This window comes from Littorina saxatilis, linkage group LG15 (assembly GCF_037325665.1).
Source record: "Littorina saxatilis isolate snail1 linkage group LG15, US_GU_Lsax_2.0, whole genome shotgun sequence".
In the NCBI taxonomy this organism is placed as follows: domain Eukaryota; kingdom Metazoa; phylum Mollusca; class Gastropoda; order Littorinimorpha; family Littorinidae; genus Littorina; species Littorina saxatilis.
Window position 1 is genome coordinate 12684540 of NC_090259.1, and position 22710 is coordinate 12707249.

The window sequence follows — 22710 nt, forward strand, 5'->3', positions numbered from 1 at the left end:
TGTGTGGATGAGGCACCCGTTCATGGTGGTGGAGGCGTCATGGTGTAGGGGGCGATCAATACCGCTGGAAGGAGCACCCTGGTGCACGTCCAAGGGCGCATAACTGCCCAGCGATACGTGGAGGAAATTCTGCGCCCACACGCCCTTCCTCTTCTGGCTGACCAGGATGCCATATTCCAGCAGGACAACGCTCGCCCGCACACAGCACGACTCACCACCCAGTTCCTCACCGACCACCATGTCCAGGTGCTTTCCTGGCCATCCATGTCGCCAGACATGAACCCGATAGAACACCTCTGGGATGAATTGGACAGACGTGTGCGCAGGCGAGAAGAAGCGCCGGCAAATCACCGCGATCTATTGCAGGCACTTCAGGAGGAGTGGGACACCATCCCACAGCAAGATATCCGGCATCTGATCCAGTCCATGCCCAGAAGGTGCCGGGCAGTTGTTGCTGCTCAAGGCAGTCACACCCCCTACTGACTTGACAGCCTCGGCACCCAATCGTATTGATTGACTGATTGATTTGAAGATGCAAATGAACTGTGTGTGCATTCAACTGTGTCCATACCAAATTTCAAACAAATAATCTAAATATTGGATTTTCTGTTAAGTTTTTCGAAAAATAAAACAAATTTGGCAAGTAGCAACTATGCGTTTCTTTTTTTGAACAGTATAGATATGATATGTTTGGATTAAAAACAAACTCAGTAAGCTAAAAGGAATAGACATACAGAAAAGCGTGTTATCCTGCTCAGCGCGACCATTACCGCACTATTCTGGCTTGTCGATTTCACTGCCTTTGCCACGAGCGGTGGACTGACGAAACTACGAGTATGCGGTCTTGGTAAAAAAAAAATGCAGTGCGTTCAGTTTCATTCTGTGAGTTCGACAGCTTGACTAAATGTTGTTATTTCGCCTTACGCGACTTGTTTTCGTTTCTTTTTAACTCCAACATTGAGGTGTATTACACTCACGAAACATGGACATTTTCTATTTACAATGGAAATATTCCTTATATTTACAATTACATTTTTGTACTTAATATTTGAAACTAAAAAATTACAAACACTGATCCCCGACAAGTTATCTTTCTAAATTTACTAACACACATTTTACCAATTAATATTACGTGATTTACAAAATTTCTCATCTTTTTACAACAACTTGTGTCTTGATAGCCAAATATTATATCCTGCATCTCAAACTTAATCCTTAATCCAACCTTTTCCTCTATCCAATTTTCTATCTTCGTCCAAAACAACCGGTATACACTCATTTGAGCGTCGGCCACGTAATCCCTCTAAAAGACATCTTTAATCCGAAAGGTGATCCATATAGTCAAGTAGCATTTAAAGTTTGGATGAAATGTCACGTGAATTAAAGGACCCCAACAGTCTCTTTTTAAGGTCAGATAAAGCAGTTGGGGTTGATTTAATGATATAGGTAAGCATCTAGAGATGCAAAAACCGAACAGTAAATCACAGGTTTTGCGTTGCATCAGTCTAAGTTTACACAAAATGCATGCTCAAAAAGCGGCCAAATTCGTCTGCTACGCGAGACTTCAAAATCCCCGCGGAGGCAAGCCGTTGGCTGTGACGTCACAAGCAGGAATCGGAAGCGAAAGTAGCGACGCTCGGTCTGCGTCTTTGCTGCAGCCGTGGATGCGCACGTAATCCCGTGTCACGATTTAGTGAGATGGACCGAGAAAGTGTCACTCTGTGGGGTGCCTTTCTCGAATTGCGACAGAAAGCGCCTGTGCATTCTGTCAACGGCTGGGGTTTTAGCTGACAGAGCATAGCCGAAACACGGGGATTTCTTGCTGCACGGGTTTTACGTGGGTGATTCAGACCTGTTTACCCTCCCGGATTGTCCGGAATCATTACGGATTTGGGGTCTAAATTCCGGTATTACGGAAATCTACCGAAAATTCCGGAAATTGCGGTCGAGAGAACCTTTTCCGTGCGTGAAAATTCGAAGTCGAAATTGTGGTAGTCACCAGGACTGTGATTTCAAGGCTGACCGAAACAGCCTTTTCTGCGCATGTGCACAGCAAGGTATTTGTCGGATTCCGCGGTTTTGAGATTGACATTGGTCCGAAGGGTAATATAGGATCTCTGTGGGGACGAAATGCCAACCAAAAAAGCGAAAGTTGTACAGAAATATCGGCAAAACTATTAAGTCAAGTGGCTGTGTCTGGTGAAGGTTTAAGAAGAGCGAACCACATTCATTTTGGTGATCGACTTGAGATCAGTGCAACAACAAAGCTAAGTCAGTTAGAATACGAGTCACGTCGCGGCACGTGTCCCGAGGTTAGACGCAGTACACAAATGATGGAAACAAACAAAAACACGAAATTATGTTTGGCAAAACATGAGCCTGCTTCGCATCGAGTTTATTTGACCTAGGTCTCTACTTCCACAGAATCTCCCAGACCTGCGAACCGATCTCTCACTACGGTCAGTCGCGCCAGAGACATACTGATGTAGGTCTATGGTCGCGCTCATCAGTGACTTGCGCTGTTGCCGAAATTCAAGTCTTTCTGAGTCTAAAACTGATCTCCATTAATATTTCTCCAATATAGCAAAGATCACAGTTCTTTGAATCGAAAAACTTACAACAAAATTTTTAAATGAAATAAACGAATCGGTCCTCTAAAATTAAAAGTAGCTTCTGGAGAGAGTTATTATGACTAGTTTTAATGCAGGATGTCTGATGTGACAGAATGTAAGGTGGTTTTGTTCACATGCATCTTGACTGTAAATAGTCCAAGGGCGGAGTAGGGGGGGTGGGTGTTACAGGGGTTCCGGACCCCCCCCCCCTTGCTGTCAAAAAAGCAACAAAAAACACAAAAATTCAGTCTGTGGAGAAAAAAAAATTAAAACATTTTCTGTCTGTGAAATTTTTGTTGTTGTCGGGAGCAGATATCAATGAAGATAAATTGCCATTATTTAATACTAACTTTATAAGAAATAATGAGTGGCTGCTGACACCAGTTTATCATGTTTAAAATCAAGGATAAGCCACAAATTGTTAATAAAATAGCTAAAATTCTTCAGCCAGACCCCCCAACCCCTGGACCCCAGGTTGTACCCCCTCCCCCCCCCCCCCCTCTAACTCTCTTGTTCCGCCCCTGAATACTGTTTTTTTTTCGTTTTGTTTTTTTAGATAAAGTAAACTTGTCTTTGTTAACTTGCATATATATCAGGTGTCTTGTGTTGTGTGTTTGTGGTGTGTGTGATCGAGCTTCTGTGTGTGTACTGTTAAACATGGTTAACAATTTTGTACTGAGGCTACTTGTTTTGCATGGTAGCGCGCGAATTAACGTGTCGTTTCATCGTTTTCAAGCTGGTTTATGGTTGATAAAAAAATTACTCAAAGATGCCTCAAATTACGGAAAAGTACCAGTTGCATTCCTGATTTTCATTTGAGGGGGTAAACAGGTCTGGTGATTTCTGCTGTCAGGGCAAAACTGACGGTAACTGAACTGGTACGTGACAAGGTGAGTCACGTGATATTGTCAAGGTTGTCAGTGTGAGACATGTGAACTGGACACTCGAAACTCAGCGGCGAGAGAGAACAGTCGGTGTCTTATTTTCCTACAAGTGTGATGGTCTTCAACGCGTTGACTGCTGCACTGTATTTCAACGTGCCGTTCTGTTTGCACAGTAGGGCTTCAAGGAACTTCAGTTAGAGACCACTTTTTCTCTGTTTACATGCTGGCTGACGGACGGGGCGTCAAAGTCTCTTCGCTGTGCGGGGAAGGTTTTCCACCGCATAAGGATTCAGCGCAAGAGGGGGGATGGCGGTATTTCCGTGGACGAACGGGTGCCATTCAAAAGGAAGCGGATTCGCTTAAAAGAGAGAGCTACCTACATTAGGCTGTTGAGGTAATAAATCATTATTTAACGCTGTTGACGAGTCTGTGTTTGTGGAATGAAATACTCTCTGTTGTTCTTTCCAGGTTAGCGCATAATTTGCTCTTTGTGACGCTAAAATACTAATCTGTTTTTTGCAGATATGGAGAGAAGGAAGGAAAATAGCTGATTTGTTGTTGTAAAAGTTCGTTTGTGCAGGCCCACGTGCTCGATGAAATAAGTAAAGGTGACATGTTTAAAGGTGGAGGTTGAGGGGTAGCGTGGCATGTTTAGTGCACCGATGCTTTTTGTTGCAGCCTATCTTCCGTTGCTTGTTGTATTTCTACGTTTCTACGTACTCGTTGGAGCGGGATGCTGTAACCGGATCGTCCGCGGTGTGATGTTAACCTGCTAACCTGATGTACTGGTGATTTGCTGTCGCTGTCGCCGTCCTACCAGCTACACCTCTACTATTTCTGGTAGACTATGGGAGGACCTTCAGCGACTGAGTGAGGCGCCTGATGTCTCCACTGTTCCCTGCTTCGTTGCCACGCCAGCCGGCACTACATTCAACGGAGCAGTTGTGGAGACTATAGACTAATCACGGGCCGCCCACTCAGTGGCAAAAAGCTAAGTGCACCATGTCTTTTGCACCCTTCTTACCACCAAGTCATCTGTTGTATTTATGATTACACTCGAGTGGTGACAGCGTGGGGTGTGTGACACCTGCATGAACTAGCACTTTTAGGCAGAACAGTGACTTTCCTAACTATACACGGGATCAGCGTGTTATTATTATTTGTTGTACTTTAACTGACAATTTTGTCAGTGACCACTTGATTTACGTTTTGAACGTAAAAAGAACATCTTTTGGAGTGAAGTCTCGAGGGAGGTGGTGTGATATCATATAAACAGGCGTCTGAAACTTACTTTTGTTGATTCTATTTATTTGTATGACTGCGAGAGTGGATCGTGGTGTGGTTAGTTAGTTAGAAGTAACTAACCGTTCATAATCACCTTATGTGGTATAATAAAACGTGACATCATGCCGAGAGAGAGTGCTGCTGCCGTATGTTCGGAGTTGCAAAAAAAGGACTCAGGCTTGAGTTTTCATTTGTTTCCATCCGACTCAAGGCTCAAGCACGAATGGGCTGTGAAAATGAATCGGGTGGACCCAAAAACAAAGAAACGACAACAACAACAACAACAACAACAACAACACTATTGTTGAGAAACCAGCGAAACAACAACAACAACAACAACAACAACAACAACATTGTTGAGAAACCAACGAAACTACATCAACAATAACAACAACAACAACCTCAACAACAACCACAACAGCATTGTTGAGAAACCAGCGAAACTACATCAACAATAACAACAATAACAACCACAACAGCATTACAACATTGGGCAACAACTACAACAACTACAATGACGACAACAACACTGACAACAACTCGTAAACCAAGAACAACTACAATGTCAACAACACCACCAACAACAGCTTTACACTGATAAACAGTAGGTGGAACACGATTGATTTGACACGTAACAATCTTGATTTCATCTACGACGACGACGACAACAACATCAACTCAAATTCGAGAACATATACGTCTTCAACAACATAACCAACAAAAAATCCGATAGAACTTCAACTACAATCTCAACAGTGACCATGGGCTGCCTAATCTATTTGCTGAGTCTGGCAGACATTTGACTTCCACCCTTGAGAGAGCATGTTTTGTCCTTGTACACTGTGTGCCTCAAACCTGACTAAGAGGATACAACTCTACATTAATCCCCGATTATCAACCCAGATAGATGGGACACTTCCGTTTCAACTCGGACGCCGCAGTAAGAACGATCTCCAGCAACAGACGCTGATACGGTACCAGCAGCTATCTGCTCGCTCCTAAGCCACTCCCCCAGCCTGTATGTCTACACACTGACACCAATTAAACCTCCAACTGAGCTGTTAACCCGTGATTTGTAAAAATGTAAACATATTTGACAAATTACGTCGAACCTAAAACCGCAATTTGTAAAAATGTATATAAAAACAAAATAATTTCTCTATTCAACCTATTGTCCCATTACTGGGAAATTCGGATCGCTTCCTCCCAGTGGAAAGCTAGCAGCAACAAGGTCGCGCTACCCCAAAGTCAAGGGATCCATTAGATTTGTTTTTCTTTCTTTTTTTCATTTCTGTACTGTCCTATATCGCTGGCGAATTCGGAGCGCTTCCTCACAGTGAAAAGCTAGCAGCAACAGCGTCGCGCTTGTGGTCCAAATTGTGGAATGTGTCCAAGTTGTGGAATGTGTCCAAGTTGCGGTAATAGTCCAAGTTGTGGTACGTGTCCAAGATGTGGTATGTGTCCCAGTTGTAGTATGTGTCCAAGATGTGGTAATGTGTCCAAGATGTGGTAATGTGTCCATGTTGTGGTATGTGTCCAAGTTTTGGTATGTGTCCAAGATGTGGTAATGTGTCCAAGTGGTGCTATGTGTCCAAGTTGTGGTATGTGTCCAAGATATGGAATGTGTCCAAGATGTGGTATGTGTCCAAGTTGTGGTATGTGTCCAAGTTGTGGTGTGTCCAAGATGTGGTAATGTGTCCAAGTTATGGTATGTGTCCAAGATGTGGAATGTGTCCAAGATGTGGTATGTGTCCAAGATGTGGAATGTGTCCAAGTTGTGGTTTGTTTGTTTGTTTGCTTAACGCCCAGCCGACCACGAAGGGCCATATCAGGGCGGTGCTGCTTTGACATATAACGTGCGCCACACACAAGACAGAAGTCGCAGCACAGGCTTCATGTCTCACCCAGTCACATTATTCTGACACCGGACCAACCAGTCCTAGCACTGACCCCATAATGCCAGACGCCAGGCGGAGCAGCCACTAGATTGCCAATTTTAAAGTCTTAGGTATGACCCGGCCGGGGTTCGAACCCACGACCTCCCGATCACGGGGCGGACGCCTTACCACTAGGCCAACCCAACCGTGCCGGTCCAAGTTGTGGTATGTGTCCAAGATGTGGTATATGTCCAAGACGTGGTAATGTGTCAAAGTTGTGGTATGTGTCCAAGTTGTGGAATGTGATGGGACAATAAAGAAATGAAAAATATTCTAATAGATTTATTGACTTTGGGGTAGCGCGACTCTGCTGTTGCTAGCTTTCCACTGGGGGGAAACGACCCGAATTTCCCAGCGATGGGACAATAAAGAAAATAAAAAAATCCCATAGATCCCTTGAATTTGGGGTAGCGCGACTCTGTTGCTGTTAGCTTTCCACTGGGAGGAAGTGACCCGAATTTCCCAGCGACGGGACAATCCAGTAATGAAAAAAAAATCTAAACATCAACAGTCGCGCTACGCCAAAAGTCAAGCGATTTTGTTTTTGTGCCTTGACTTTGGAGATGACAAGAAAATATCGGGAGCATTAACGTGTTATTTAGAATAAATAAAGTTTAAAATTGTGTGAGTGCGCTCAGCTCGCTCTCTCGTGCAATCGGTCCCTTCTGCGGGATGGGTTACACCTTGGAGTAACGTGTTCGGCGGATGGGTGGGAATGCACGTGAGGGATCCTTGTATCGTGTGGCAGTTGTGTGGGTATGGCCTATTGAGTAAAATATTCATACGCCTAGATATGTGAGTGTTAGCTGTTGTATTCAGTGTAGTCAGTCAGCTTTTGTACACCGGCGCAGCAGCAGCAAAGTTTTTTGCCACCCTCCACCTTCCCCTTCTTCCACCTCAGGCTGGTTGCCAAACTTCGTTTTTATTCGTAAATGCAATTATTAGAGAAATTGTTTATGCTTGCGTAAAATGATTTACTGGCCTTGTTATGTGTATATAATAATATTATGTATTTGTATTGTATGTGGTGGTGAAATTGTTTTATCTCTTGTTTTATCAAAGATATTGTGTAATTAAATTATAGCCTTTTCTGGCTTTTTGAACGCCCAATTCGGTTTTATGGTCTTCCAGTGTGGTTGCATGTGTCTTCTTGATAATCAGTGTTTGTGTGAGTAGGGTGTGTGAGTATTCACTTGCAGCAGTACATACATGAATATAAAATTTAAGTGATTTGTAAAACAATTTTGACCCTCCACCACGGAGTGAGTCGCATGTCACCTCGCGCCGTTCTGCACTAGGCTTAAATATAAGTCCGGGGAGTGTCTGGTAACAGTATGAGGGTCACCTTAGTCACAGGCTTATAACTCAAACAGTGTTTGCTCTTTTCTAAAACGGTTTTCACCACTGGATAGAGCATAAAAAACTGTTTAGGAATATGTAAAAATACGAAAATCATGCAAAGGTGACATGCGACTCATTCCGTGGTGGAGGGTCACAAATGTACAAATCACGGGGCGCGCAGACCCTTGATTTTAACCCCCAGGCTCAAAACTGTAAGGTTCAGCAGCTAAAGTTGTTTCTGCCATGAATACTGCTTGTAACGTCATCGAAATGTTTACCCAGAATTCACCACTTCCGCGATACAATGGCCGCCAGATCGGAACGCGAAAACGCTTCGCTTCAGCCACGAAATTCGGCGGATTATGGCCCAAAACGATCCCGAAATAAACTAAACCCTGTGAGGGAAGGTAAGAAAACAATTTCCTACGGCATGCATATGCCTGGTTAACCTAAGTCACGCTAAAACGCAAATGAACGCGTTTTTGACACACAAAAAAAGCCTGTTGGGGTCCTTTAATGCTTTAACTTGGGTGCGCAATTGGGTGTAGCAATAATTTGTGGGCACATTTCACTTCGACTTGAAAAGAAATTCGCACAAAAGGCTGTCTTTTTTAGAGCGCTCCGCAAACATTGGGCTCACTGAAGCGTTCAGAAAAGTTGCGCGGTGTTAACCCATGATTTGTTTAGAGCCTCTATGCTGGGTGGTGGGGGGTAGTTTGGCCCAGATAAGTAAAATATTACAATTTTTAGCATAACAAAGAAAGAGAAAACAATTTTAATAGATCCCTTGACTTTGGGGTAGCGCGACTCTGTTGCTGCTAGCTTTCCGCTGCCGGGAGGAAGCGACCCGAATTTCCCAGCGATAAAAAAATAAAGTAATGACAAAAAATATTGTACAACAAGAGGCGAAGCCTTCAAGGCTCCCGTAAGAAATCGACAAACAGTAACGCAAACTCAATCACTCCGTCACACAGACACACAAACACACACACACAGACACACACACACACACACTCACTCACACTCACGCACACACACACATACACACACACACACACACACATACACACACACGCACACAGAGTTAACACTAACGCCTCATATCTATTCCATGTATAATTTTCAAAAGAAGGCAAACAGATAAATTGACTGCATGTATATTTTTTTGTTTGTGTAGTTGTCCCTGAAGGAGATCTTGTGCAATCCTTTCTCTCACACACACACACACACACATACACGCACACTCGGACACACTATATTAAACTGCATCAGCCAAAGCTTATCTACAATCATTAACCTACCCTAGAGCTTGCGTACCAAGATACTATATTCTTGGAATTGTCATACGACTGAGAGTTAAAGATATGGGCGTCACGATGGTCACACTGACTCAGACAGGTTCATAATTATGAGGTTATTTTCCCTGGTCCTCGCACTCCGCAGCTCCGCGTGCTTCCGCATGAACGGTCACAAAGAAGGCCATTATCTCTCATATACTGGCTCTCTCTCTCTCTCTCTCTCTCTCTCTCTCTCTCTCTCTCTCTCTCTCTCTCTCTCTCTCTCTCTCTCTCTCTCTCTCTCTCAAACACACACACACACGAACACACACCCCAAGTTACACACGAACACACATACACACTCACTCACTCTCTCACACACACTTCATACACACAAAACACACCCCTATACGCACATATAGACAGACGGACATACACACCTTTACAAACACACACACACACACACACTTACGCACACGCACATGTACACACCCACCCACTCTCTCTATCTCTCTCTCTTTCTCTCTTATACAAAGAGACACACACCCACACATGTAAATACGCACGCATGCACGCACGCACACACACACCCACCCACACACACACATTGACTCACACAAATCTCAAACACACACATAAAAACACACACTCATACGCACATAGACCGGCACGGTTGGCCTAGTGGCAAGGCGTCCGCCCCGGGATCGGGAGGTCGTGGGTTCGAACCCCGGCCGGGTCATACCTAAGACTTTAAAATTGGCAATCTATCTAGTGGCTGCTCCGCCTGGCGTCTGGCATTTACACATTAACATGCTTCCATTTGAAACTTCGAGGTCTTCATCAGGGATTGACGCCCGACAAAAGCTAATTGAAGCCCGACGGAGCAAATCGACGGAGGGCTTCAATTAGACTTTGGGAGGGCGTCAATCCACGATGAAGACCGAGAAGTTTCAAATGGAAGCGTGTTAATGTTATTGTAATTCAATCTGACGACGATCTCTTTCCTGCTTTCATGCGATGGTAAACAGACAGAATTGGTTCTGTTCTGTTCACACACTACTTTCAGTCCACCTACCTGCAAGGGTCAAGTCCCAAGAATTATGTCGCTGTATTCCTATCGTATCACTCTCCTCCTGTTTTGTTCTCTTTCACATACATTTTCCCATCTTTTTTGACGGGTTTCTGGACACAAACTCAAAACAAATTCTTTTCATCACAAAAGCGATCTTTGGAATTGACTGACGTAGTCCGAAAGAATTCATGCATCAACTTACGTCATGTATTCGACGTCATCACTTCGCATACCTTATGGTCTCGGTATTTCGTGGGTCATTCTCCAAAGCTGGGTCTCATACTGTGACATAGGTGTCAAAAATTAAATGCCCACCAGAAAGTTCAAATGAGATGTAAATAGAAAGATACACATGTTCTTCACATGATGTTGAAAAAAAAACTAATCCAGTTATAACTTTGTGCAGAAAGTTATGACAAAGTTCATAAATGAACAAAATAACGCGTGTAACATGGAAACAAAAATCACACTAAAAACATCTCTTAAAGTCAGTTTTTCTCTCTTTTCTAACATTGTTCTATGCAGTTTTGCTGCAACAACTACTCTCAACACCCTCCCAAAGTAAAACTTGAAAGAAAAAAAAATTAATAAAAAAAACTTTAAAGTGAGTTTTGTAATAGAAAACAACACCAATTCTGTTTTTCCTATAAAAGTATCTGTTAATATTTTGTAACATTTCCTAATCAACATTTACCAGTATCACTCCCCAAACAGTGTGGATAATTTAAATGGTGCAAATTACTTTTATTTAAATAGATATTGATGATTATGCAATACCATCTCCGATGTAACATGGAACCCAAAAAGCAACTCGGCAAAGCATACTTTGATTTATCTGATCAAAATGAACCACAGTCAACATTCAAGTCAAAAAGCTAACACAGAACAACAGGTTAATAAATATAAATTGCTTTATCAATTAATTCAATGCAAAATTAGGATTAAAAGAAAACATATTTTGAGGCCAAAGTCAAAAATACAAATCAGAAAAAAATTCTCTAAACAAGAAACTTTAACTCCTTTCCTTCAAACTCTTAATCTTTTTGGTTACATTTCCCAGTGTTACTCCCCCAACAGTAATGAGAATAACAAGAGTGCAAAATAGTATCAGAACAAATAGATATTGATGAGCATGTAGCATGGAACCCCAAAGGCAACTCAACTGAGAATAATTTGAAATAGTTGATGAAAGTGAACCAAAATTAAAATCCAAGTCCAAGAAAGGAACACACAACAATATGTTAATAACACATATTGTTTTATCCATTATTTACTTGCAATAAAAAGAAAAGAAAAAAATCTAAGGGCAAAGTGAAATTTTTGAAAGTCAAAGTAAAAAAAAAACAACCAAAAAATGATACTTAGAATGTACAAAAAAGTCAGTATGAAATGTCAGTTAATGTGGCTAAAAAAACATTCACTTGTCAAAAACAAATGCAATGCCTCGACCAGGGGCTAGTCTGGGTGCTGGAACAGCTTTGTGCTCGCTGCTGGCAGGGAGCCATGCCTTGTCTGCCCATACATAACTGTTAGTGTCTAGCTTCAGATAGTGAAGAAGCAGGTCCCCACTACTGTCAACGTCAATAACTTTGGCGTAGAAAAAGACAGTTCTCTGACGACCAAGCAAAGGTACTTCAATGAAGCATCCTTCACTCACTTGAGAAGTATTGATTGGCGAGATTGAAGGGGGCAGGGAAGGGCAGTCGGGCGACTGGTCTGTGTCAGGGTAGACAGGCGACTGGTCTGGGTCAGGGCAGTCAGGGGACTGGTCTTGGGCAGGGCACTCAGGCGACTGGTCTGGGGCATGGTAGACAGGCGACTTGTCTGGGGCAGGACAACCAGACGACTTGTCTGGAGCCGGGTAGACAGGTGACTTGTCTGGGGCAGGACCGTCAGGCGACTTGTCTGGAGCAGGGTAGACAGGTGACTTGTCTGGGGCAGGACCGTCAGGTGACTTGTCTGGAGCAGGGTAGACAGGTGACTTGTCTGGGGCAAGACCGTCAGGTGACTTGTCTGGAGCAGGGTAGACAGGTGACTTGTCTGGAGCAGCGTAGACAGGTGACTTGTCTGGGGCAGGACCGTCAGGCGACTTGTCTGGAGCAGGGTAGACAGGTGACTTGTCTGGGGCAGGACCGTCAGGCGACTGGTTAGGGGCAGGGTAGACAGGCGACTGGTTCAGCACTTTCAGAACAATACACAAAGAAAAAAACCACCGGATTATTCTTTGAAATCAAAAGGCTAAATAAAAAAAGATTCAAGCACACGGCAATCTTTTGACATCGCATCTAGCATCGTTACAAAGATGGCGACGAGTCGGGTCCGCGTGACGTTGACAATGAAGAACAACAACAACGCTGCAAAATAGTAGCATCTCGACTGCCCGAAAGTAATGCAGAAATGTCTTTTAAAGAAGTGAAATAAACACTGCCATTTTTAAGAACTTGCACGAAACTGTAAAGCGACTTTGACGACTCTTTTTCAACATCGTAACGAAGAACATCATTCTAACGGTTCCGAGTTACGAACGAGATCTTGTGAGGCCATTTTCAACCGCACTAATAAATCACCCATCTTTTCCCCAGGGATGTTGCTACAAATTCATACCTATAGGACAAATGTCCTGAGTTCTTCAGCATCAATAGGACATTTGACCGCTTTCAGAAAGTGTAATAGGACATTATGAATTTGCGCCAAACAGCTTATAACACATTCCATGGAATTGTTCCAAAGTCATGCGCCCACACACACACGCACACACACACACACACACCCACGCGCGCGCGCTGTAGAACACACACATAATATAGTAAATACATCAACACAGTGTGCGTATAATGTTGTAGCCTATTTGTTTAGTTTCAAAGAAACCACAAAAAAGAAACCAACATGAACAACTTCAGAGCTCGTACTTTATTACTGCATGATTTGGATAAAAGTTGACAAACAAAATGATCGGTTTGATCTAATGCTGATCTTTTGCAGGCTTTAGTTTTTTTTTCAGCGGCATAATTCAGTGCTTCGTCTCGTATCAAAAACAAAAGCAGACTACAAATTTAGTCAGTTGGAGTTGTCTCCCGTACTCCTGTAGCATGCACTGATCTAAAAGGAATCCACTATTTTTAGATCAGTGCGCTGCACCGAGACGGTTATACCCAAACGGCGCATACCGCAAACGGTTCGGGAATTCCCGACAAAAGAAAAGATCCGCACGCGGCACTGACAACTTCAGTGTCAGCTGAACACGAGAGCGTTCGGTCTTTTAGAAGATTTGTATCTTGAAATGAAAATTAACGAATATCGCGCTGTCCGAAGGAATGGAGTACATATCGGACAATGACCACGCTCAGGCTAAAACGATAGGACATCTGACCGACATGCGGCAATGTGAATCGGACATTTGGGGATTTTCATCGTTATATGTCCGATGTCCGACGCCTAACGACATCCCTGTTTCCCGAACAGTTTTTTGCAGTTAAAAACAACATAAAATACAGCCGTGATTGATACACGTTTGGCTTCTGAAAAAGATTGTGTGTCCGATTACCCTACAATCGGGCTAACTTCGTCACAAAGAATCGGGAGACTCCGGTCTTCCTCGTTACGAGGTTGATGAGAAATTTTAAATCGAAGCAAGAAAGTATTCAATCAAGGCGCGTATATGAATAGTACTGTTGAAAAGTTACAGAAGCAAAATCTGCACCAAAAAAATGCTATCTATTGTTGACAAAAAGTATCGGAGCACAAGTTTGAAAAGTTTCGCCGGAGATCCAAAAATTTACTGACTGCTGAAATCAAGTATATGAAACTGCGTTCAGATCAAGTTCGGTATTTTGTCAAGTCAAGAGCACACTCATCTTAGCCGAACGTAAAGAACAATCATACAGTTATTTATTTAAACAATGCATAAGCATTTATATGCATAGAATTTGCTGTAAACTTACCTTTAGATCAGCACAGAAGTGTCGGGATAACAACGTCACACATGCAACACAATCAGAACCCAAATTCAAACTGAATCTCGCTGGCGATGTAAACCGCGTGGTCAGCCGAAGTGCATTATATCCTCCCGCTTGGTAGTAGAGGGAATGTGTGTCAAAATAGTTCTGAAATATTTTGTCTTTTGTACGATCTAGTAAAATGTTTTGATAACAACCGTAACATCAGAAACTGGAAACAAAACTGGGTAATAGCATTACACAACGAAATATTTTTTGTTAGCTCAACCTTAGTGTTTCTCATTGCGCGTACACACAAGGAACACAGTGGACATGTGTTTGAGACAAAAAGAAGTACCACCCAGATTTCGGAGCTTGCTGTAGAGTTGCAAAACAAAGCGTGTGCATGTGGGAAACAGAGTGTTACGTTGTTGATCGTAAAAAAGAATGCCAATTTTGGCAAGATTAACAAATATTTTTAAAACTAACTTTCACAGCATGAGAAAAGTAACATCACATGATAATGTTATGCTGGAAACGATCAGTTATAATGATTCTGTTCAGTTTGCTGACCAACACTTTCAGTCAGCTTTTTCATGTCACAAAACGACCACCCATTTTCGCAAACGAATGAACACCATTCATTCAACTGAGTAAACATAGACCAACATTTTGAAACAAAAATATTTAAATATTGTCTCTTACAATATTCTTCTATAGTCTGCACACAAAAAAATGGGAAAAAGTTTTAAACTTTGTTCACATTGCATCTATTTTTAGAAGTGGTATCGGCGGTGCGCAGCTTTGGAGAATGACCCATTTCCTACTTGTAAAATGACCCTCAAAGCTAACCGAGACTAGTTGAGGTTGTATCAATGCGCCTCGCCAGCAGGTTGTTATTAATGGATTTTTTAGCGAGTGGCTATCGACAATTATTAGTCACCTGTAATTTTTAATGAGTTGGGGCATTCTGACCAATCACAGGATCTGTTTCATTAAAACGCAAACTCGATTGAATTAAATATGGGGTTAGTGCTAGGACTGGTTGGTCCGGTGTCAGAATAATGTGACTGGGTGAGACATGAAGCCTGTGCTGCGACTTCTGTCTTGTGTGTGGCGCACGTTATATGTCAAAGCAGCACCGCCCTGATATGGCCCTCCCTCGTGGTCGGCTGGGCGTTAAGCAAACAAACAAACAAATACGCACATAGACAGATGGGCACACACACCTTTACAAACAAACACATATACACACTCATACACACACAAACATACACACAAACTCATGCACACACACACACATTCACACACTCTCTCTCTCTCTCTCTCTCTCTCTCTCTCTCTCTCTCTCTCTCTCTTTATTACACACACACATGCACACGCACACGCACACACGCACACGAGTACAGACTCATGCACGCGCGCACGCACACACACACAAATACACACACACACACACACTCACACACAAACAGTAACACTAACACATGTGCACAAAATGAACACACACACACACACACACATACACACACACACACACACACACACACACACACACACACACCCACACACATAAAGCAATGAAAAAAAACAACAGCAGACACTTACACCGGTCAAACCCACACACACACATACACACACACACACACGCACACAAACCCACACACACACACACACACACTCACACACACACACACACACACATGCACACACAAACACACATGCACACAACGACGCCCATTTTCATGGAAACACAGTAACCCCCTCGTATAAGCGGGAATGAAAGAGTGGTGGCAAATGACCCAGAACAAACAAAAGTCAAAGCTGGCAACTCAGGTTTGTATTCAGGGAGATTTGCACGAAATGCATGCACGAGATACGACTTTTCTCTCTTGGGGACTTTCATTTGCGGCAGCTCAGGTTTGATATGAAAAACTGAAGAAAAGCCCTGCCTTTTTGCACTGAGAAACTGTGGAGGTAGCGTGTTTACTACTGGGTCTGGCTGTAGTTCATTTACCCTCATTTACTTCCTCGTTAGCTTCCAAAGTAAACTCTTTTTTCGTCCCATGCATGCGAAAGTGAGGATGTACTTCCGATGTCGCTCAATACTTTAGAAGTTGTCGCAAACTACCCTGAGTTACTTCCTCGCTTTGCTTCGAAGTAAACCCTTTTTCCGGCCCATGCATACGAAAGTGAGGCAAGTACTTCCGATGTCACTCAAAACTTCGGGGGTTGTAGCGAACTTCCCCCATAAGCATACGGGCGGCTTACATACGGATAACGATTCATATCCCCAGTTTTTCATGTTGGTAACCATTGGCTATTTGTCAGATGTGTCGTTCTCCCACATTTGAACGATGCTGAAGTGCGAGCCGGTCAAAATGCCCTTTAGTTGTCAAACCACGTTCTCTTGTTCTTGTTACCAACCTTTTTCCGCGCAAACTCAGTGTTTTGCGTTCCGGACCGGAACCACAGAATTCTGTGACCGGAACACACCTTGGAGATGAACATTAATTATTTCTGATTGGACAATGATGCCGACGCCCACATGACCCTAACTACAATGTCAAGGTCGGAAAGTCGTGAATAGCGTTCTTGGGATACCTCCAGCTTCGCTGGGATAAAAACCTGACCGAGTTATTTCCGGAATTCGTTCATTACAAATATGCCAACATGATGAGTACATTAATCTATTAGACACTCTGTTCCAGGTGACTGGTTCCACGCCGTAAGGGTCCTGGTGTCTCTCTCTCTGATTGGTCTGTTCGCGGCCTGTGTCTACGCCCTCGTCACCAACTGCTGTAGCTCTATTCCAGGACCCGTGACTAGAATTCTGGAGGCTCTGTCTGCCTTTTCTGGTAAGTCACACAATACTCGCTGGTTTATTTTGCTCCCCAAAGTGCGCGTCTCTGCGTCCTATACGCACTAGAAGCCAAAAACACGTACTTGAAATGCATGGATCGGGTCCCGGGACGCAATACATTTCCTATACAGCATGACTTCCCTTCTTTGTCTCTGTTAATCTAGGGAGAAAATATCCAGCGATATTTCTCCGTAGGCCTAAAGTTCGGCCATGACCTAGGCAAAATAACTTGCGCAGCCGCAGAAACAAGAAAATGGAAATCTTTTATGAAATGATTGGGAGCCACGCAAATTTGACCTCTTGATTCCGACCATGAACCCGCTGTTGATAATCTGGAAGGTCGTACCAAAAATGCAGATCTATCTCTGGCCGATTCATAGATTCTACCTACAAACTGCGACCTCATCTGTGATCAGATGGCCAAGCAATGCGTGAAATCTTTTATTCTAAAGCCTTATGGTTCGTTTCGACAAGCATTAAACAGATGAAATTAACCACATGCAGTTTATTCTTCAGAAAAATGCACAAAAAAAATGGGTTGGGTTGGGTGATTTGTACATAAACATCTTCCTCACGATAGATTCGCTGATTTGTCTTATGAAGCCGTCATCAACACGAACACAATGATTGCAGAAGCAAACTCTGTACCTACACGACCGAGACACAAGACTGATTATTTCACAGCTGCAATGTGAATAGAGAACAAAGACGTTTTGGGTAAGCTTACTCACGTCAGGTCTTCACTGACAAGCTAGGAACAGACGGAAAATTCCGAACAAAAGTAAATGACGTCAAAGTCTCTTTCGCTTTGCGTGTAACTTTGTCATGACGTCTTTTTGTGACGACAGTATACGCGACAATTTGTTCGCTTCCGGTGTCATTGGAAAGCAACTCAAAAGAAGGAGCTAAGCCCGTGTCTTGAAACAGCTGAAACACTCTTTTGGATTGCCGTTTCAATGTTAACAAAAAAGTTAAAGAAAAAAAACCAAGGTTCAGTTGCGAACTGACAGCGGATTGAGCATTTATTCATGTTGATGAAGGTACGATTGAAGCTTTATTCTCTCCGTCAACCAACAAGACTAGATTTAAAGTAGCAGACGAAAAACAAAGTGTGCGTTTTTCCTGTCTTGTGAAGACGATTATGTCGTTATAAGTTATCTGTACGTTGTGAAGACATTTCGAAACAAAATTTAGCTTTAATGCGTCACGGGATATACGATTATACGTTTTCATCCATGGAATTGTTTTCTTCGTCTCGGCAGGGTGAATGAATTCATGATGTCTTTTCCGGAACTGGACAAAACTGGCCTTGCCAAGACTGAAACAAAATATAGTTCTACAACTTCTAGGCTTGGGTTGATTGCCCATGGTGAATTTCCAATGATTTGTTTCCACATCCCATGACAAATTCTCTTTACTTTGGTCATGCCATATATACGTTACAGTTCCGTCCATCCATGGTATCGCGTGATATTTTGTCTCGACGGGGTGAAAGAATATAATGACGTCACTCTCGGCAGAGCCTCGAGTGACGTCATCATATTCATTGACCCAGTCTCGACAAAATATCAGGCGATACCATGGATGGACGGAGCTGTAACTATTAGTTAGCGTTAGATTTGACTGTGATATCAACATTTATCATTCTGAAATCATATCAGACCGAGGCGTTAGCCCAGATCTGATATCATTCAGCCTTTGGAGACATTCAGACTGATAAATGTTGGTATCACAGTCACATCTAACGATAACGATTTTATCGCATTCGATTTCGGAACAGTAGAATCATAAACCTACCTGAGAAGTCAGACAAACGCAAGGGAGGGTACTGCCTTGTATGTAATGTTGGAAATGTTGGGTTGTCTTTTTCTGATTTCGTAACTTCCTTTAAGCTGCTCTTCCTTTTTTTTTTTTTTTTTTTTAGTAACTGGTTCTTTTTCTCAGACATAATAAGGCACTTATAATGAAAAAAGAACAAAAATATACGGTCGAAACAGATCACCAACAAAGGCTAACAAGTTCAGTGGAGTTGCCAGTTCGAAGGAATAGCGAAGAAATAGAACGTCACAGTTACTTCCTCAGTGGTACTCTGTTTGACTGTTCGATTTGGCAATTCTGAACGATGGCAGATACTGAAGTGCGCCAGGCAGTATCAGCGAAGTCCTCTGGCTCATTTTCTGTGCCCAAGAAAGCTTCCAGGTATTTGTCGACTCGGTATTGGCGGACTACTGCATAATAATGTTGTCAAAGCTCAGTCTCGCTTACGACAAATCCAAAATGGCGTCCTCCGACGGCGCTGTGACTGTGAAAGAAGTTGAAAGTTGTTCGGTTGATGTTGAATGGCTACGACTAAGAAAGGTGGACAATGGTTCTTGCAGGTGCGAACTGTTTAATCGGCTGCTCATGTTCTGCCTTTTTGTGAGTGATGTGCGCTGAAACACTGCAAGAGATCTCACAGTTTTCTAAGTACTGCCACTACTGGTACTTTCAAGGTCAGCTTTGTTTATGGCTGTTCCAACTACCTCAATCGGTAAGATTGTAACATTCTTTTCTACTACCTCTCTGTTAAAGCTGGTGGGAACGGTTTCATTTTATTCATTGCACAGCTTAATCTTTCTGATTCAATTACTTTTCTTTTATAAATTTGTGATTTAAAAAAAAGGGAGACATTATTTTGTTTCATTCAGGTGAGATTTTATTCTTCAAAATTAAAATTGATGAACTACTTCCTGCGTGATATCAAATTCGCTGGGAACTTCCTGCGCGATGTCAATTGATATACAGTTCCTAGTTGACCAATGACAACAGCATGTTTTGTCATGTGATCAGTAAAAATGCGATAATTATACTTATCGTGCGTACCGTACATACTTGTTCAGACTGTCATTGTGCGCTATTTAAACAGTACATTATGCGTGACCACAATGTTTTACAAGTACTTTTCGGCTTTTTTACCCTTGGTAGGGGAAGGGCTCCTGATATGGACCGGCTCCTAATATGGATCACCTCCTGTTCTGACAAACTAACGGCGCTAGAGCGCTCAAAACAATTTCATTGGCTGTATTCACCCTCTCTGGATAACTTGCACATGTCAAAACAATTGCAGAAACACAAACCTCAAAACCGTTAGGCTTTTTCTCTTTTTTTCACTTTTGGCAGGGTTCACTCTAAATTTGCCGCCTAAAACGGACTCGTTTCTGTCCACAGTCAAAGCTTTTATCACACAAAAATAGCTACATATGACAGCTAAGTCCGTATTTGTTACATTTTAGCAGTGTTGACCCCAAAATCTCAAAGTATGTGGGAGTCCCCTAATATGGACCACCTTCAACAAATCGAAGAAAATAAAAGCTAAATGCTATTTTTATTAATTCATTCAGAAGCTTGCTGAAAATAACCTGTAACTAACCTTTGAGATTTAAAACAAATCTCAGAAATAGTCTTTTTTTCGTGGAAGTTGATAATTTCACTTATTTTCACTCTGTTTTTGATAAGCTTCTTTAGTTTCCTGGTGTGCTTCAAATAATGCTCTCATCAACCCGAAACAGATAAATCTAAAGCATATTTTGATTAGTCTGACTTGCAAACTAAGTTGTATCATGTTATTTTGAAGTATAGGGGGCTTTTTACAGTGATTCGAGAAGTCCGCTTCAGTGGTCCATATTAGGCGCCCAGGCTCCTAATATGGACCCTTTGTGTTTTTTTCTGTATTTAATTTTTGCTGAATATCTATCAAAGCTATTTCACTCTAATTAGGCCTAACGGTTAACCTAAGAGAGAAGGACTACCTAACACAAAATGAAACTTCTTCGCAAGAAAACAAGCTAGTTATCAGCGTGAAACAAAAAGTGGTCCATATTAGGAGCCCTTCCCCTACCCTCTACAATTCTGCACTGGGGGTCAATTAACCCTCTACAAATTGAAAGTGGGGGTCCCGGTGTAAAAAGAAAAGTTATCCGCTGGGAAAAAGAGTCGTACGGACTTTCGTTCCCAGGAACGATAGTCCCCAGCCGGTCAGATTTTCCTACACTTGTCAACACCTGGCATTGCTTGCAATGATATCAATGTGGGGGAGTCTAAAAATTGCTGTCACACACAAGAACGATGGTGCGGGAACAGAACCTCAGATTCTTCGATGTAAAAAACTACCTGCTAAATCAGACCTTCGCTTTGATATACATATGTATGTGTGCGCGCGCGCGCGTGTGTGTGTGTGTGTGTGTGTGTGTGTGTGTGTTGGTGTGAATGTGTCCTAAGCATATGTGACCCTCCACCACGAAATGTGTCGCATGTCACCTCGTGTGGTTCTGCGCTAGGCTTAATAAAAGTCCGGGGAGTGTCTGGTAACAGTGTGAGGGTCACCTTAGTCACATGCTTATAACTCAAACAGTTTTCGCTCTTTTCTAAAACGGTTTTCACCACTGGATAGAGCTTAAAAAATTCTTTAGAAAAATGTAAAAAATATGAAAATTATGTGTAGTCAAGTGACGTACCCAGTCTTTTTGTGTAATTATCTCCTGCCCGACCCAGTTGCCTCCCCTGTCTATTATCTTCCCCTGACCCAAGTTGTGTCTCCCGCTAGGATTATTGTGTGTTTACTATCGTAGGGTAGACTCTTGACCGGATTCCTTTCTAACCTCTTATCTCAGATTTAGGTGGTCGTTATGTAATGTGCCGCCAGCCTGTCTGGGTAATCGTTGGACTCGGCGTTTTGTCAAGTGGGTGTCATTTCTTTTGACAGGGTACATCATAGAAGATGCCAGGTGGCTTGGAGGTTTTAGTCTCTTACCCCTCCCCCCCTTCTTTGTAACTGGTTGTAATCTAATGAGCCTTATCCGGTGTGCGTAATATTTCCGGTGTGCACGGCAGACAGGCCCCTCTTCCCCCTTCAGCTAGTGTAACTACTTGTAATATTTCCGGTGTGTGACACCTCTGTAACGATTTCTGCCTCTTTAACGATCCCTTTCATTTGGCAGGCAATCTTAAGACGACACCCCCCGTTGTCTGACACCGGGTATTCTTCCTATTGGCTTATCGCCACAGGGTATCGGAAGTGACCAGCCTTTAAAAGACTGAGCATTTAGGCTAGAGGAGAGAACGCGATTAGTTTCATGGAGCGAGCTGTGTGTTGCTCCGATTGTGTCGGTCGACTTGTGGTTGTAACTGAATTCCGAAACCTGTGCTCTTGTGTTTCGCGACTATCGTCAGCAGCAGGTTTTGTGTTCCTTTTACGTGTGCTCACTGAGGAGAATCTGTAAGTAACTAAATGCTTTATTCATTCCTTATGCTGTATTCTTTCCTTATGCTCTATTCTTATGTTTCATTTGATGCTATGATGTTTGTATATATGAGACTGTGCCAAAAGGTCAGGTGTCATGTCTACTGTCCCGAATGACACACGATTGCTGACATTTCACCATTGCCAACAGAATAAACAAATAAGAAATAGGTAGAAAATGAATGTGAAAACTGACTTTAATTGTTGATCAGTATTTTCTATACCAC

At 42.7% G+C, this 22710-nt stretch overlaps 1 protein-coding gene and 1 long non-coding RNA gene across 2 annotated transcripts in view; one reads left to right on the forward strand and one right to left on the reverse strand.

The window, feature by feature from the left end:
• The window catches only part of LOC138948591 (uncharacterized), a 120667-nt gene extending 103021 nt beyond the window's left edge, over positions 1–17646 (reverse strand). The window contains exon 1 of the long non-coding RNA XR_011450029.1: positions 17503–17646. This is a non-coding gene — a long non-coding RNA (uncharacterized lncRNA). The remainder of the gene's footprint in view (positions 1–17502) is intronic.
• The window catches only part of LOC138948587 (uncharacterized), a 39980-nt gene that overhangs the window by 11270 nt on the left and 6000 nt on the right, over positions 1–22710 (forward strand). Inside the window, exon 2 of the mRNA XM_070320147.1 lies at positions 17054–17200. Within this exon, the coding sequence (XP_070176248.1) occupies positions 17054–17200 (147 nt within the window). The remainder of the gene's footprint in view (positions 1–17053; positions 17201–22710) is intronic.